This window comes from Cervus canadensis, chromosome 10 (genome assembly GCF_019320065.1).
Source record: "Cervus canadensis isolate Bull #8, Minnesota chromosome 10, ASM1932006v1, whole genome shotgun sequence".
NCBI lineage: Eukaryota > Metazoa > Chordata > Mammalia > Artiodactyla > Cervidae > Cervus > Cervus canadensis.
The window spans coordinates 59,802,434-59,819,793 of NC_057395.1; the positions used below are offsets into that span (position 1 = coordinate 59,802,434).

General features: G+C 38.6%; 1 protein-coding gene across 1 annotated transcript; it reads left to right on the top strand.

The window, feature by feature from the left end:
- Positions 1 to 6,866: 6,866 nt before the first annotated feature.
- LOC122448920 (beta-defensin 118-like) lies at positions 6,867 to 9,721 on the top strand. The gene is made up of 2 exons (XM_043480578.1): positions 6,867 to 6,924; positions 9,471 to 9,721. Exons 1-2 carry the CDS (start codon positions 6,867 to 6,869, stop codon positions 9,719 to 9,721), a joined length of 309 nt encoding a protein of 102 aa, XP_043336513.1.
- Positions 9,722 to 17,360: the final 7,639 nt, after the last annotated feature.

Consider the following 17,360-nt stretch of genomic DNA (forward strand, 5'->3'; position numbering starts at 1 on the left):
CATGTCCGACTCTTTGCGATCCCATGGACTGTAGCCCACCAGGTTCCTCTGTCCAGGGACTTCTCCAGGCGAGAATACTGGAGTGGGTAGCCATTTCCTTCTCCAGGGGATCTTCTTCATCCAGGGATCAAACCCGGATCTCCCACATTTTGGGCAGATTCTTTACTGTCTGTGATTTATTTAATTGAAGGCCTAGGTTTACATTTCATATCTTTAAATGTTATTATAATTAATAAAAACTGATCTGCAAAGTATAAGGAATTTAGGTATTTAGTAAAATAATAAAAAGTCTTAGATAAACTAAAAATTTCATGTTGGTATTTTCATTTCCCACTGAGACAATTCAGAGAAAATAAGTATTGAGTTCTTTTAAACCGAAACTTATCAAAAAATAAAAATGTTTTCCTGGCTTGGGAGTATTGATGCGAACTGGATGTAACTATAAAAATCTCTCTCTTAACTAAGCAGTCTTAAAAACTTTACAGATGGATGAATCTTGTAATGCTGAGGGAGGAGGGAAGCAAATTGTTTATGATTTCTTTATACAAATATAATAGATATTTTTCTCACAGCATAGTTCCTAAACATAAGCAAGCTACTTCAACTGATTTCAGCTGAAAACAGCAAACTGTTCCACATTACAAAATATCCTTTACTGTGTTGGATTTATTGCAAGATCGTATACTACTGTACTTTGTGGATGATTCAAAGTACTCCCAATGTTATTTTGAATTGATGTGATTTTTCGCTTTTAATGAGATTAGAGTCTCTTGGAAAAAAACTCTTTAGCTAAACTAAAAAAAAAAAAACTTTACAGAAGGTTTCATAATGCCTTTTTATGGTTACTCATTATTAGCCAAAAGTCAATTTGCATATCTTTTGTTCCTAATATTGTACTCAGTAGGAACACTTAGATCATTTAACTAAAATTAGATTTCCCCTCTTTTCATCCAAAAACATAGTTAAGTGAAAGTATTTATATTAGAACACAAGAAAGCCATTTAAATCATTTTTAAGAACTTTGTGATTTTGCACATTTCTTTATGTATTTTTATTTGTATTTTTTTTTAATTTCTTCCTGAAAGAGTATATTATCCTTCTTGGCCAAAATATTTTAAACAACTCAGTGCTTTAATTTCTTCACTTGCAAAGAACATTTTCAAGAAGAAATCCATTATGAGATTCAGTCCTCAAAGATGGATTTCTTAATTATTTAATGTACTTAATGTACACCCACACATTACAGGTTTAACTGATGTCTCAGTTCCTCAAGCACTTGCCACTTTCTTCTAGGCTGGAGAGCTTTATCTTGAAGGGCTAGCAGATTTAACACATTAGAAATTTGGGGTTGATTTTTCTCCCCAGTGTTAACAAAAACCTTTATACACTTTCCTCTATATACTTCCTTGGGGAGCCTCACCTTTCTAATGTAGAGATACATTTTAAAGGAAATTTCCTTCTTTTCTCAGTCATATCATGTCTATGTCAACATTCAAATATATGTGGCTTCTACCACTGTGCACACTGAGGTAGCATCGGAAAGTATCAGAAAGATTCTAAAATTACAGAATCTTATTGGATTCTCCACTCCTGGTCTCTCAATTCACATCATCCCACATATGGGGGGAAAAAATCTCATGAACAACAGAAGAATATACAAATTATTGGCAAGCTGGATATTGTACAGCAACTCTTATTTTTCAAGGAAAAGGAGAAAAAATGAACATCTATTCAGAAGGAAAAACACACAAAGCTGCTTTGAGCTTCAGTTCAGTTCAGTTCAGTTGCACAGTCATGTCTGACTCTTTGCAACCCCACAGACTGTAGCACGCCAGGCCTGCCTGTCCATTAACCAACTCCCGGAGCTTACTCAAACTCATGTCCATTGAGTTGGTGATATCATCCAACCATCTCATCTTCTGTCATCCCCTTCTCCTCCCGCCTTCAATCTTTCCCAGCATCAGGGTCTTTTCAAATGAGTCAGCTTTTCACATCAGGTGGCCAAAGTATTGGAGTTTCAGCTTCAACATCAGTCCTTCCAATGAACATTCAGGGCTGATTTCCTTTAGGATGGACTGGTTGGATCTCCTTGCAGTCCAAGGGACTCTCAAGAGTCTTCTCCAACACCACAGTTCAAAAGCATCAATTATTTGGCTCTCAGCTTTCTTTATAGTCCAACTCTCACATCCATACATGACTACTTGAAAAACTATAGCTTTGACTAGATAGACCTTTGTTGGCAAAGTAATGCCTCTGCTTCTTAATATGCTGTCTAGGTTGGTCATAACTTTTCTTCCAAGGAGCAAATGTCTTTTAGTTTCATGTCTGTAGTCACCATCTGCAGTGATTTTTGCAGCCCCCCCAAAATTAAGTCTGTCACTATTTCCATTGTTTCCCCATATATTTGCCATAAAGTGATGGAACCAGATGTCATGATCTTAGTTTTCTTTATGCTGAGTTTTAAGCCAACTTTTTCACTCTCCTTTTTCACTTTCTGCTCTGAGCTTCCTGTGAATTAAAACTTGACCTCTAGGGGACAGCAGTTCCCTAATACTGAGGACAGTCGACATTTCAGGTTGAGGGCATCATTGCTGGGATGGTCCATACTCCAACCCTTGTTTCCCAACAGTAGAGGTGTATTCTCACAAAGTAAAAAAACTTATTTGCTTGGAGGAAAATAAAATTCTACACTAATCAGTGCTCAAACTTACATTCACTGCAGGAGAACAGAAACAGGGAGTCCTTCTCTAAGGCCACTGTTGATGGCTTTTCACATAAAACTCTACCTATATGCCACAAACAAACATGGGGCAAGTCATAAATCTGCAATCAGCAACAATTACATTTTAAAAAATTTTCCAGTGACTTTATAGATTCTTGGGAAATGGTTCTTTACAGTGTTTGTAAGACCCAAATGGAAATAAATCTTACCTCTCTTTAGACAGCTTATGAAAGTGAAACTTAGTCACTCAGTCGTGTCTGACTCTGCAGCTCCAAGGACTGTGGCCCACCAGGCTCCTCTGTCCATGGAATTCTCCAGGAAGGAATACTGAAGTGGGTAGCCATCCCCTTCTCCAATCTCGGATGAACATAGATGCAAAAATCCTCAACAAAATTCTAGCAAACTGAACTCAACAACACATTAAAAAGATCACACACTATGATCAACTTGGGTTTGTTCCAGGGATACAAGGATTCTTCAATATACACAAATCAATCAATGTGACATGCACATATGTGAGCATGCTAAGTCATTTCAGTCATGTCTGACTCTGTGCGACCCTGTGGACTACAGCCTGCCAGGCTCCTCTGTCCATGGGATTCTCCAGGGAAGAATATTGGAGTGGAGTGGGTTGCCATGTCTTCCTCCTTCTTGACCCAGAGATCGAAACCGTGTCTTTTACATCTACTTGCATTGGCATAAAAACAGATGCATAAACCAACAGAACAGAATCAAAAGTCCAGAAATAAACCTTTGTATATACAGTCAACTAATATTGGACAGGGAGCCAAGAATAGCCAGTGATGAAAATACAGACTCAAAAAAAAAAAAGAAAAGAAAATACAGACTCTTCAATAAATGGTGCTGGAAAAATTGGATATTCACTTGCAAAAGAATGCAACTACACCTTATCTTATACCACTCACAAAAATTAACTCAAAATGGATTAAAGACTCAAATGTATAATCTGAAAACATAAAACTCCTAGAAAAAAAGAACATAAGGGGGAAAACTCCTTGACATTAGTGTTGACAAAGATTTTTTGGAATTGACCCCAAAGATATAGGCAACAAAAGCAAAAATAAAGATGGGACTACATCAAACTAAAAGGTTTCTGCAGAGCACAGAGGATAGTCTCTTTTTAAAAGAATGAGTGTTTCACAGCAAGAATATTGTAGGGATTAAGACCGAAACCTCTGAAACCAAACAGACCTGGGTCTGAATCTGACTCTGACATTTATTACATGAGGGGCAGTATGGTCGTTCATCTGTTTTAGATGCCTGACATCTGCACTGCCTTATATTTGAGTAATTTCCTACCATATGAGACAAAGTGAGAGAGTATAACTCTCTCTGCAGCTGGGAAGATCACATTGTGTTTCTCAGTCCCTCTAGGGTAAGGGCATGTGATCTCCAGCACCAGTGTTCTCTTTGCTTGAGATCCTAGTTCCACTCAGAAGATCAATTCACCAGTTATTGGGTTATGGTTTTGTGGTTAGCGGGTCCAAGGGAAGCAGTTCATCAGAGGGACATGCTGTGCAGACAAAAAACAGTTTACTCCTACAACATTCTCTTTGAAGTGAAACTTATAGAAGAATCAGGTGAAATTTTAATTTTTTGACATAATGAAGACTTTCAAGGAAATAAAAATGGAGCACAAAAAGAATCCACTAGAACTCAAAGCAATATGATCTATTTAAAATTGTATTATAGTAAGTAAAGAATGGTTGCAAGAACTGGATTGGTGATCTGTATGTGATGAAATGGAAGAAATATTTCACAATGCAAAACAAAATACAGTGAAATGAAAATTGTTAGCTGGGGGATGCTTCCCGCACTTTCCTCATGCTTTCATGAAAAGACTTCTGCTACACATTCCTAGAGGGAAAAGTACCTCTCCAAATAATGAGCTCAAAAATTAGAAGGAGGACATGTACAGGTTATAATTGTTATAATTAGAATTTTATCAAAATTGAAGAGAAATATGAATTTTTACATTGAAAGTATTCACCAAGTCCCAGGCATATCCTTGAGAGAAAACATTTATGACAGAACAAAACAAAATGGCAGAACAACAAAAAATTCCCAGGGTAGAAAGGCATTATTAGGAGATCTAGGCAAAAAATACAAGTTCCAAAGAACGAAAGAGTATCAAGCTAATATTAGGCTCTCAAACTAGCATCTGATGTTAGTATCAAACTAATATCTGCAATTCTGGAAACTGGGAATGCAGTACAATAATTTTTTCTTTCTTTCTTTTTTTTTTTTTTTTTGCTGCGCCCAGTCTTTGTTGCTTTTACGTGGATTTCTCTAGTTGCAGGGAGCCGGGGCTACTCTTCATTATGATGCACAGTCTTCTCATTGCGGTGGCTTCTCTTGTTGTGAAGCCTAGACTCTAGGCATGCAGGATTTAGTATTTGCAGTCCACAGGCTCAGTAGTTGCAGCATGCGGGTACAACAATTTTTATAAACTGTTGAAGGAACTTCAACTTCTGAATCAGATTCACAGACAGGGCAATTTCTATGTTAACACAAAAATTAAAGTGTAATTCAAGGGCAAGATGAAGTAAAGTAGTCTGAAAGGGAAATGTCACTATCTATAGAGAAGCTGTAAAGACTGACGCCATAAAATAAAGCAACAAAATGAATTTTAGCGTTAAATTTAACATAAAAAATTTCAATTAAATGCTTAATCATACTTGGGGGATTTTACTGCAATTATCTGGGTCTTTCACAGTTCATGTAAGTAGAAATTAAGTAAGAATATTGGAAATTGATTAAGAGAGCAGAAACGTAATTTAGTAGGGAACATGGTCCTAGATTATACCCCCCAACCCCCAGTTCATTAGCAAAAGGAAACCATTACAACATTCACCAAATTAAAGAATACCAGGCCCTGGTTTCTGACCATGATCCATTGAGACCAGCAATAAACTACCAAAAAAAAAAAAAAAAGAAGAAGAAATAAACCACCTGGAACATTCAGAACAAGAATATTAGACACTTCCTCTGAAGATTATTAGAACTTCTGTGGCCAAGCAGGCATGTGGGCATAAAGTTATATGACTGTTTCTCCAAGGGCTGGCACAGGGCAAAAATAAAGCTGAAGAAAGACATGATTGAGCTGGATCCAGTATGTCAGCTGGGTCCAAAGCTAGAACTTTAGGTCAAAGCATTCAGAGCAGTTTCTGTGCTTTCCCAGGATGCCCGTGTCACAAGCAGTGTCCTAGTCACACTTCCTCCACATTGTGTGTCTGTGTATCAGTCCCTCAGTCGTGTCTGTCTCTTTGCAACTCCATGGAGTGTAGCCCGCCAGGCTCCTCAGTCCATGGGATTTTCCAGGTAAGAATACTGGAGTGGGTTGCCATTTCCATCTTCCTGACCCAGGGATCAAACTGGGTCTCCTGCACTGCAGGCAAACTCTTTACCATCTGAGCTACCAGGGAAGCCCTCATCCACCCTGGGAATAGTCAATTTCTGATTACATCGGGCCCTCTGGAAGAGGGCCCCATATACAGTCGGAAGAGTCCTCTCTGCAACTCCTCTCTTGACCTCAGTGTTCCATCGATAAAACAAATAATTCTGACTACTTGATTCCAAAGATCATAATTGTGAGAGTCTTTAGGATGTTATAATTTGTACTAAAAATGTGTTTACTAAAAACAGTTTACTTCATTAAACCATTGTTTTCTGTGTCCCTCTTAATCTAAGACCCTGGCCCTGGGAATACAGTAGAGTCTGTTTCTGCCCACAATGCATTTTCAGTTGGTTTAATGCAGTGTGATGAGGACCCGGAGAGGGGAGGAGGGTCTAGGAACAGAGACTATAACACTCCCATGAGCAGGGTGAGACGGGGACAAGGAAGACGTCCTAGTGTGTGAGTCCTCTTGTTAAATACTGCCATGATATTGTAGCTTTTTCTTCTGTTCTGCCTTCCCTCAGAGTGCCTAGGCTAAGGTTCTGAGTTGTAAGTAATCAGTTAGTGCTACTGACTCAAGTATCGATGTTCCTTTATGCCTCTTGTTTCACTGCCAGGGCCCCAGCCCCCTGAGCCCCGCCCCATGGAGGCAAATAAAAATCTGAATCCAGAGCTCCATCCCAGAAGTTCTGAACTCTTGGATCTGCCACTTCTTTCTCAAAGACCATGAAATTCTTGCTCCTGACCCTTAGTGTCTTTCTGATCCTGTTCCAGATGTTGCCAGGTAACCAGAACCAGGAAAGAAGGAAAAGAGCACTAGGGCGGGGAACTGCCCCTGAAAAGGATAGTATCTTTCTGTCCATTCAGACAGGGTTTTCAGAGGCTTCTGAAATCTGCTTGACCTTATCAGAATATACCCTTCCCAGGACAAGCCTGAGGTTCCATATTAAGAATGTGTGTTTGGCCAGAATCCCCAGAGCCATGGAAAAGGGTGGGGTGGTACCACAAAGTCCTTCGGTACTCAGGTGTAACCTTCGCAGGCAAAATTGACTTTGATACTTTGCACAAATCAATGTCCCAAGGGCCCGACTGAGCAGCTGTCTGGTTTCAGCTGTCTTTACATTCTCTGCCAGATCATGGGTCCTGGAGCGTATCTTAGACATTAAGTTCTATTATCCCTTCATGTGAAAGCCTGGGATGATAATAATCTATGGAGCAGTCATGTGGAAGTGAGCACAGGTCCTTTCTGCTCCTTTCCAACTACTAAAGTCTGTAATTGTGTTAATGATTTATAATGAGATTACACAAACTCATGGCCAGAACTTTAAACTGTTTATGAAGGCCTGAATAATTTTTAAGCAAGGTACCATTCACTTCATCTGTCTGATATTTGTAACCTTTTTTCTGTACATTTATAAATTCATATAAATATGTGTGTACCTATAGTTCTTTCTTAGCCAAAAAAAGTAGCTATATATTGCTCTAAAATTTTTTTATTCAACAACAGTACAAGGTGAATGTCTTAATTGTCAGCACATAAAAATTGACCTGATTGCTCCTAGAAGTCTCCTAGTCCATCTTATACAGAAATCATAATTTATGCATCTAACCCCTATGATGGGTAAAATGTGATTTTTTTCCCCAAATCTTTGATAAGACTAACAAAACTACAACTGATTTCTTGCACATATATCTTTATTTACTTAGACAAAAGTTTCTAAATAAGTGCCTAGAGGTTAACTTGCTAGGTAGAATAAAAACAAGCTCTTAGTTTAATTGATCTTGTCTGTTGCTTTTTAATCTCCATTTTATTTCCCTATTGATATTTATTTTCTTCCTTTGATGGGCTGTATTTTTGTCTGTTCTTCTTTTTCTAATTTTTTAGGTAATAGTTTAGGTTGTTTCTTTGAGATTTTTCTTAATTCTTATAAAAGGCCTGCACCACTATGAACTTCCCTATTAGGAAGGAAGTTCCTCTTAGGGAAGTTCCTCTTAGGGAACCTCTTAGGGAAGGTTGTATTTTCATTTTCATTTGTCTCCAAGTATTTTCTGGTTTCTTCTTTGATTTCATTTTTGACCCACTGTTTTTTTAATAGCATGTTGGTTAGTCTCCATGTGTTCATTCTTTTCTGCTTTTCTTTCTCTGATTGATTTCTAGTTTCATACAGTTGTGGTCAGACTTCCCTGGTGGCTCAGTGGTAAAGAATCCCCTGCAATGCAGGAGGCACAGGAGATGTGGGTTCAGTCCCTGGGTTGGGAAGATTCCCTTGAAGAGAGCATGGCAACTGACTCCAGTATTCTTGCCTGGAAAATCCCATGGACAGAGGAGCCTGGGAGACTACAGTCCATACGGTTGCAAAGAGTCGGACCTGACCGAGACTGAGCATGCATGCACAGTTGTGGTCAGAAAAGATGCTCGAGCCAATAAACACATGAAAAGATGCTCAACATCGCTTATCATTAGAGAAAAGTAAATCAAAACTACAATGAGGTATCACCTCACATCAGCCAAAATGACCATCATCAAAAACTCTACAAAGAAGAATTATTGGAAAGGGTGTAAGAGAACAAGGAAACTCCTGCACTGTTGGTGGGAATGTAAACAAATACAGTCTTTTTGAGAACAGTATGGAGATTCCTTAAAAAACTAGGAATAAATCTCTAACATATGATCCAGTAAACCCCTACTGGGCATATACTCTGAGAAAATCATAATTGAAAAAGACACATGTACCCCCCAATATTCATTGCAGCACCATTTACAGTAGCTAGGACATGTCGATGTCCATCAACAGATGAATGGATAAAGAATATGTGGTACATATTATACAATGGAATATTACTCAACCATAAAAAGTAACAAATTTGAGTCAGTTGTAGTGAGGTGGATGAACCTAGAGCCTCTTATACAGAGTGAAGTAAATCAGAAAGATTAAAGCAAATATCATATATTAACACATATATGTGGAATCCAGAAAAATAGTACTGACAAACCTATTTTCAGGGAAGGAATGGAGACGCAGATGTAGAGAACTGTCTTGTGGACAAAGAGGGGGAAGGAGAGAGTGGACAGATTGAGAAAATAGCATCAACATATGTACACTATCATGTGTAAAATAGATAGTAAATCAACTATACTCCAATATAAAATAAAAAGTCTTTAAAAAGAAAAAAAACAGAAATGTAGCATGTACAGAACCTTGCTTTGCTTACATAATCTCCTTTAATAAAGACAGGGTTATTATGAAGATTACAGATGTGGTTGCCCTAATTGTTATGACTATCTTCCTCAGTATATGGAGATAATTGCCCTTTTTTCACTCTTTTCAGTCTGCAGGGGCCGAAAATCTTGTTGGATCATTAAAGGACACTGCAGGAAAGACTGCAAATCTGGTGAACAGGTTAAAAAGCCATGTAGAAATGGTGACTATTGCTGTGTTCCAAGCAAAACAGATTCTCAACCACACAGACCAACTCAAGCAACTGCCAGAAAATATCAAACTTTTACTGATAAGATGAAAAGAAATGCTTTTTTGGAGCAAATACCAATAATCTTGAATAACAAGCAGGAAGTAGAATAAATTGGGGACTTCTCGGACCAGGGATTGTTAACTTCAGCCTCTCTTACGTGAGTCCATTAACGCACACGAAAAACTCTCTTCTATCATTCATCTCTGTCCTCACAAGGCTGAATTTAATGGAGTAATCAATGTGAGTACAGCAAATGATATGTAAAATTGAGTAGAGAGCTTTTTACTTTTTTCTTTGTGGTTATTGTCATCACCTTTTCCTAGAACAGCATGAGGATGGTGAAGCATTCAACAGTCACTTCCATCCATCTGAAGCAATACAGTTTTATGTCAAACAGTTTATACTCAAGTCTGAAATGAATTATATTCTATGCCTGGGATTTAATAAAATGTTTTTGATCATTCAAAAGAAAAAAAAATGTGAAGGTGTCCAAAACACTGAAAATACCCTGATGTCCCACTCCCACTAATATATAATTCTAAACCAAACAATGATAAACGAATTAGTTAGAAGGAAATTCAGAAAACTTCCAATATTTCCCTTGAAAACTTCTTCAAAGAATTCTTTTGAAAAGATCAAGCATCAAATTACTTCGGCCAATAAATACATATTCCCTTTTTTTTGCACCTGCTTTGATACTGCCCTATGGTCAGTGGCACTATTCTCTCCATTTGGGCCTTGCCTTCCCAAAACAAGTTTGGCAAGCCTCAGGGAAATTCCTTGTTCTATGCTTGCCTTCTGGTTCAACATTAGTACCGCCTTTATTTTATTTTATTTTGCCAATAGCTACCAGAACACTAGCAGAAGGCAATGGCACCCCACTCCAGTACTCTTGCCTGGAAAATCCCATGGACGGAGGAGCTTGATAGGCTGCAGTCCATGGGGTCGCTAAGAGTCGGATACGACTGAGCAACTTCACTTTCACTTCTTACTTTCATGCATTGGAGAAGGAAATGGCAACCCACTCCAGTGTTCTTGCCTGGAGAATCCCAGGGACGGGGGAGCCTGGTGGGCTGCCGTCTATGGAGTCGCACAGAGTCGGACACGACTGAAGCGACTTAGCAGCAGCAGCAGCAACCAGAACACTAAGAGGTTTTTTTTTCATAAATTGAAAGACACCTCAGATAAATGCATCCTGTTTATCACTCAACTTTGGTTGTAAACTTCTATCTGACACAGGCTAACAGAGAAGAATACAGAGCCAAGAATTAAAAACCCTCCCATATGATTAACTAATAATTCCACAATGGGGCCAAGAATAGTATATGTGGAAGGGATAAGTCTCTTCAATAAATGAATGGTATTGGGAAAATTGGATAACCACATGAAAAAGAATGAAATTGGATCCCTCTCTTACACCACTCACAAAAATTAACTCAAAATTGATTAAAGATGTAAATGTAAGAGCTGAAACTTTAAAATTCCTAGAGGAAGAGCTGACTGGTCTTGGCAATTATCTTTTTTGATATGATACCAAAAGCTCAAAAAACAAAAGTGAAAATAAACAAATGTGAGTACACCTAACTAAAAATCTTCCACACTGCCAAAGAAACCATCAACAAAATGAAAAGGCAACCTATAAAATGGGAGAAAATATTTGCAAATTGTATATTTCATAAGGGGTTAAAATTATAAGGGACACATATAATTCAATAACAACAACAAAAAAATCCGTACATGGAAAGGTGGCCAACATCACTAATAATCAGGGAAATTCAAATCAAAATCATGAGATATCACCTCACACCTATTAGAATTGGTATCACCAAGAAGATAAGGGATAAAAAAATGTTGATGAGGATGTAGAGAAAAGTGAATTTTTTTTAAGTTTTTTTTTTTTCCAATTTCTCCTTTATTTATTTTTTTTTCCAGTGGGTTTTGTCATACATTGATATGAATCAGCCATAGATTTACACGTATTCCCCATCCCGATCCCCCCTCCCACCTCCCTCTCCACCCGATTCCTCTGGGTCTTCCCAGTGCACCAGGCCCGAGCACTTGTCTCATGGATCCCACCTGGGCTGGTGATCTGTTTCACCATAGATAATATACATGCTGTTCTTTCGAAACATCCTACCCTCACCTTATCCCACAGAGTTCAAAAGTCTGTTCTGTACTTCTGTGTCTCTTTTTCTGTTTTGCATATAGGGTTATCGTTACCATCTTTCTAAATTCCATATGTATGTGTTAGTATGCGGTAATGTTCTTTATCTTTCTGGCTTACTTCACTCTGTATAATGGGCTCCAGTTTCATCCATCTCATTAGAACTGATTCAAATGAATTCTTTTTAACGGCTGAGTAATATTCCATGGTGTATATGTACCACAGCTTCTTTATCCATTCATCTGCTGATGGGCATCTAGGTTGCTTCCATGTCCTGGCTATTGTAAACAGTGCTGCGATGAACATTGGGGTGCACGTGTCTCTTTCAGATCTGGTTTCCTCAGTGTGTATGCCCAGAAGTGGGATTGCTGGGTCATATGGCAGTTCTATTTCCAGTTTTTTAAGAAATCTCCACACTGTTCTCCATAGTGGCTGTACTAGTTTGCATTCCCACCAACAGTGTAAGAGGGTTCCCTTTTCTCCACACCCTCTCCAGCATTTATTGCTTGTAGACTTTTAGATAGCAGCCATCCTGACTGGCGTGTAATGGTACCTCATTGTGGTTTTGATTTGCATTTCTCTGATAATGAGTGATGTTGAGCATCTTTAGAAAAGTGAATTTTTATGCACTCTTGTGGGAGTGTAAACTGGTTCAACCACCATGGATATATACCTAAAGGAAATGAAAACAAGGTATCAAAGAGCTATTTGCTCTCCCAAGTTTATTCCAGCATTAGTCACAATAGCCAAGATACAGAAATAACCTAAGTGTCCCTCAAGGATAAATGGATAAAAAAGATGTGGTATACATTTGGTATACATACATAATGAAAAAGAAAAAAAATCCTGTCACTTATGACCTCATGGATGGACCTTGAGGACATCATGCTAAGTAGGTAAGTTATACAGAAAGACTGTGTTAATCACTCAGTCATGTCCAACTCTTTGTGATCCCATGGACTGTATCCCCACCAGGTTGCTCTGCCTATGGGCTTCTCCAGGCAAGAATACTGGAGTGGGTTGCCATTCCCTTCTCCAGGGGATCTTCCTGACCCAGGGATCAAACCCAGGTCTCCCTCATTGCGGGTAGATTCTTTACCATCTGAGCCACCAGGGGAACCCTCAGATAAGTCATATAGAGAAAGACAAATACTGGAGGATATCACCTATGTGTGGAAACTAAAAAAGTCAGACTCCTAAAAACAGAGAATAAATTGGAGGTTACCAGGGGCTGGGGGTTGGGAGAATATGAGAGATGTTGTTTAAGGGTGAAAATTTGCAACTAGTAGACAAATAAGTCCTAAAGATATAATATATAGTATAATTAATATAGATAACAGTAGTGTATTATAATTATCAAACTTGGTGAAAGACTAGATCTTAAATGTCCCCATTACCAAAAAAAAAATGATAATTATGTGACATGGCAGAGGTGCTAACTATCACTATAATGGCAATCATATTACAGTATATAAATGGATCAAATCAACATGATGTACACCTTAAATGTGCACAGTTTTACATGTCAAATATATTTCAGTTAAAAGATAAAGTAAAAACCTCCCTAAATAAATAAGTAACTTTTGTCTGATGTCCTGCCCTAGAAAGAGGTGGGCCAGGGGTATGTGATCCTTCTGTCTCCTTTGCTTAAGGACTAGACAACAAAAACAGCCTTGTTGGTTTACAGGCTCCAGGGCCTTGTTTTCTTGACCCAAGCTCTAGCCATATTTGGCAATCCAAGAACCTATATGGGAAGTAGCTAATCCTGTATGATACTTGCTTTCATGAAGACATATGTGTTAGGGGAAGAGGACTCAGAAAAGAACCAAAAGAAGCTCTAATTTATGTTCCAGCATAAGCACCAAAGGGAGGAGAAGGCTCAATATCAGTTTTATTGTGTACTTTTTGTTACCTCCGTTAAGAAGTTCATTCCCCAGGTCCATGCCTCAAGGATTCTGGATTGGTTTTGGTCTCTGCACATGTCTGTTTTCTTGGAGACTCAACAAAGTGAGAAGCCTTGAGTTCCCCTTCATGGTCTGAATATGTGATAGTCTCACATTATGGGAAACTGTAGGAAAATCTTATCCTGAATAAGATGAGCTTATTTATGGCTGCAAGTGAGGTTAAGCCCAGGTGTGCTGGCCACAGTCTCGCAGACATTTCCTAGCCCACTAGACCTCATTGAACCAGTCCTTGTTAAATCATTATAAACTCCCAGCTGATATGGTTCTCTCTAAACTTCAGATGTTATAACATTAGGAGCTCTATTTCCCTTTTGAATTTAATAACAATTAAATTTGAGTTCTAAGAACAAATCACTACTCAAACATGGCAGCACTAAAAAAAAAATTGTTTTTAAACCATGACATAGAGAATTGATACTATCACACTTAATAGATGAGGAAACCAAGGCCCAAAAAGTTTCATGTGGTTAACTTATTTAACAAATATTTTCCAAATATCTATCATTTTGAAAGACATTGTGGTTGATACTGGAGCTACAGTATTGAAGATTCCAGGCTTGTTATCTGATCTGGTAAAACTTGCTTTCTAGCAAAAAAAAAAAAGTGGAAAGTAAACAAGTGAAAAATAAATATTTTGTCATTTCTACTATCAATGAGATAAGAATGGGACTCATACCGAATAACAACTTGAATAAGAGTGATGATTTTAGATGGAGTATTCAGAGAAATCCCTTCTGAGAATGTGACAGTCAAGATAAAACCTGAAGCAAACACCCACAAAAAAATATCATAGGAACAATGTTCTAAGAAGAGGATATTAAAAAAAATGTAATAGATGGTATATAGTCAGGATAGGATAGATTATATTGTAATAGCAAATAAACCCTGCAATCTCAGTGGCTTAACAAATAGCAATTTATTATGCAAAGTTTAATGTGGTTCACTCAGACCTTCTCCTCTCGTAGTTACTGATGGCATCTGAAAAATGTGGCATCTAAGATGAACACAGCAAAGAAAAAGTGTGCTGGATAATCCTATAATGTGTCCTTAAGTAAGACAGGAAGGCTTACATCATTTTTCTTGTTATTCCCATTGGTCAGAGCCCAGTCACATGACACCAACTTAGCTTCAAGAAAGGCTCTAAAATGAAGAAGCACGTAGATATTCAATGAGCTAACAGAGTCTACCATGGTCTCAAATGGCCAGATCCTCTTAATCTCTTCTTCCTGCATATGGAACACATTCAATTCCTTTCCAAGAGGCACAATTCAAAGTTCAATCCAGCTCAAAGCCCAGTATTCTTGAGTGATGCATGGCTCTCACCATCAGATCCGAAAGTGAGTTTCCTCAATCTGACAGCCTATGAACTAAAAAGACAACCTGTATGCCAATTCACACATATAAATGCTAGTGATAGATCAGAAATAAAGTAACTGGACTTCCCTGGTGGCACAGTGGATAAGAATCCTCCTGCCAATGCAGGGGACACAGGTTCAATCCCTGGTCCAGGAAGATTCCATATGCCGCGGAGCAACTAAGCCCATGTGACACAACTACAGATCCTGCACTCTAGAGCCCAAAAAGTGCAACTACTGAGCCCGCACACCCTAGAACCAGCGAACTGCAACTGCTGAGCTGACATGCTACAACTACTGAAACCCATGCACCTACAGCCTGTGCTGTAGAGAGGCCACCTCCATGAGAAGCCCATGCACCACAAGCAGAGAGTAGCCCTCACTCTCAGCAACTAGAGAGAGCCCATGTGCAGCAATGACGATCCAGCACAGTCAAAAATAAATTTTTTTTAAAAAAATTTTAAAGAAATAAAGTAACTATAATAAATATTCTCTCTTAGAAAAGACCAGCAGCCTTTGGTCCATACCAATGCTGAAATACCTTTAGGCCTAAATGGTAAGGCTCTCACCCAGGCCTGAGAGAAAGTCCTTGCCAACGCCATAATTCTGTACTCTGAGATGAATTCCCTTGCCCTTTATTCTCTGTGATTCCCAAATCCATTTCTTTGGAGCTTCCTCCACAATTGTACATAATTCTTGTACATTCTTCCTCCTTGTACATAATTCTTGGTCATGTCCAAAATTGTGTTTGAAAACTTACCTTTGGAGCCTGCCTCCTTCAAGGAGATTGATGGAATCACTGAAGATCATGATCTTCAGTGGAAGATCAGAGAATCAAAGATTGTTTGCCAGCTCAGACAGAGGCTCTGCTGGTCTGGGGTTAATGGTTTCTTTGGCAATATGGTAGTATTAAAGACTTAGTAGCTTCCTAATCCATTTGCTTCCAGTCAGTTCCATCTGCAGCTAACCAAGTCCAGTGTCATTTCTAAACTTATGCTTCTTTGTGTTATTGTCTCTCTCTCCCTTTCTCTCTTTCTCTCCTTCACTTGAGTGGCAGCTACCTTGAGGCTCTCAGGCTTCAGGTACAAGTCTGTATCCCTAACCTAATTGTTTCTCACTTCATCCAGAAATGAAACATTTTGCTAGGATTTAGTTGTTCAATGTCTTTTTAAATTCTATCCTTTAATATTTGGGAACCCAAGATAAGTCTACTTTTCTAATCCTTCAAGGCCCTCAATTTCTGGACTCCCTCTATTCCAGATTATTTCTATTTGCAAACTGGCCAGTTCTTTCTTGAAGTTGACCTTCTCTGGGAATAACATATCAAACACAGACACAATCACTATGTACCAGCATACACCAGAACATGTGTTTGTTCTCCATATTTTACCCCTGGAGGTGGGAGATTAGCAGACATGTGATCTCCAGCCCTTGTTACATGTAGCAGCTTTACCAAATATTCTGCCATGTCACAGTATGGATAACCACCTTTCCAGCCTCCAATGTCAGTTTTCTCCCTGCCTGCTGGACTGTTGAGCCAAAGCAAATATTTTGAGTTCCTGTTAGGGTATCAACTTATTCCTTATAACAATTCCTAAATTAGTTAAGACAGGAAAACCTCTACCATAGTAACAAATGAACTGTCAAAATCTCAAATAAAATTTTATTTCTCATTAATGCAGAGTCCAGTGGGCCTTAGGAAGCATCACTACGAACAAAGCTCTTGGAGGTGATAGAATTCCAGTTGAGCTATTTCAAATCCTAAAAGATGATGCTGTGAAAGTGCTGCACTCAATATGCCAGCAAATTTGGAAAACTCAGCAGTGGCCACAGGACTGGAAAAGGTCAGTTTTCATTCCAATCCAAAGAAAGGCAATGCCAAAGAATACTCAAACTACCGCACAATTGCACCTATCTCACACGCTAGTAAAGTATGCTTCAAAATTCTCCAAAGCCAGGCTCAGGCAGTTACGTGAACTGTGAAGTTCCAGATGTTCAAGCTGGTTTTAGAAAAGACAGAGGAACCAGAGATCAAATTGCCAACATCTGCTGGTTCATTGAAAAAGCAAGAGAGTTCCAAGAAAACATCTATTTCTGCTTTATCAACTATGCCAAAGCCTTTGACTGTGTGGATCACAATAAACTGTGGAAAATTCTGAAAGAGATGGGAATACCAGACCATCTGACCTGCCTCTTGAGAAACCTATATGCAGGTCAGGAAGCAACAGTTAGAACTGCACATGGAACAACAGACTGGTTCCAAATA

Coding starts and splice junctions, on each gene's coding strand:
- LOC122448920 (XM_043480578.1), top strand. CDS start 6,867: ATGAAATTCTTGCTCCTGACCCTTAGTGTCTTTCTGATCCTGTTCCAG. Junction 6,925..9,470: donor CCTGTTCCAGATGTTGCCAG/GTAACCAGAACC, acceptor CACTCTTTTCAG/TCTGCAGGGGCCGAAAATCT.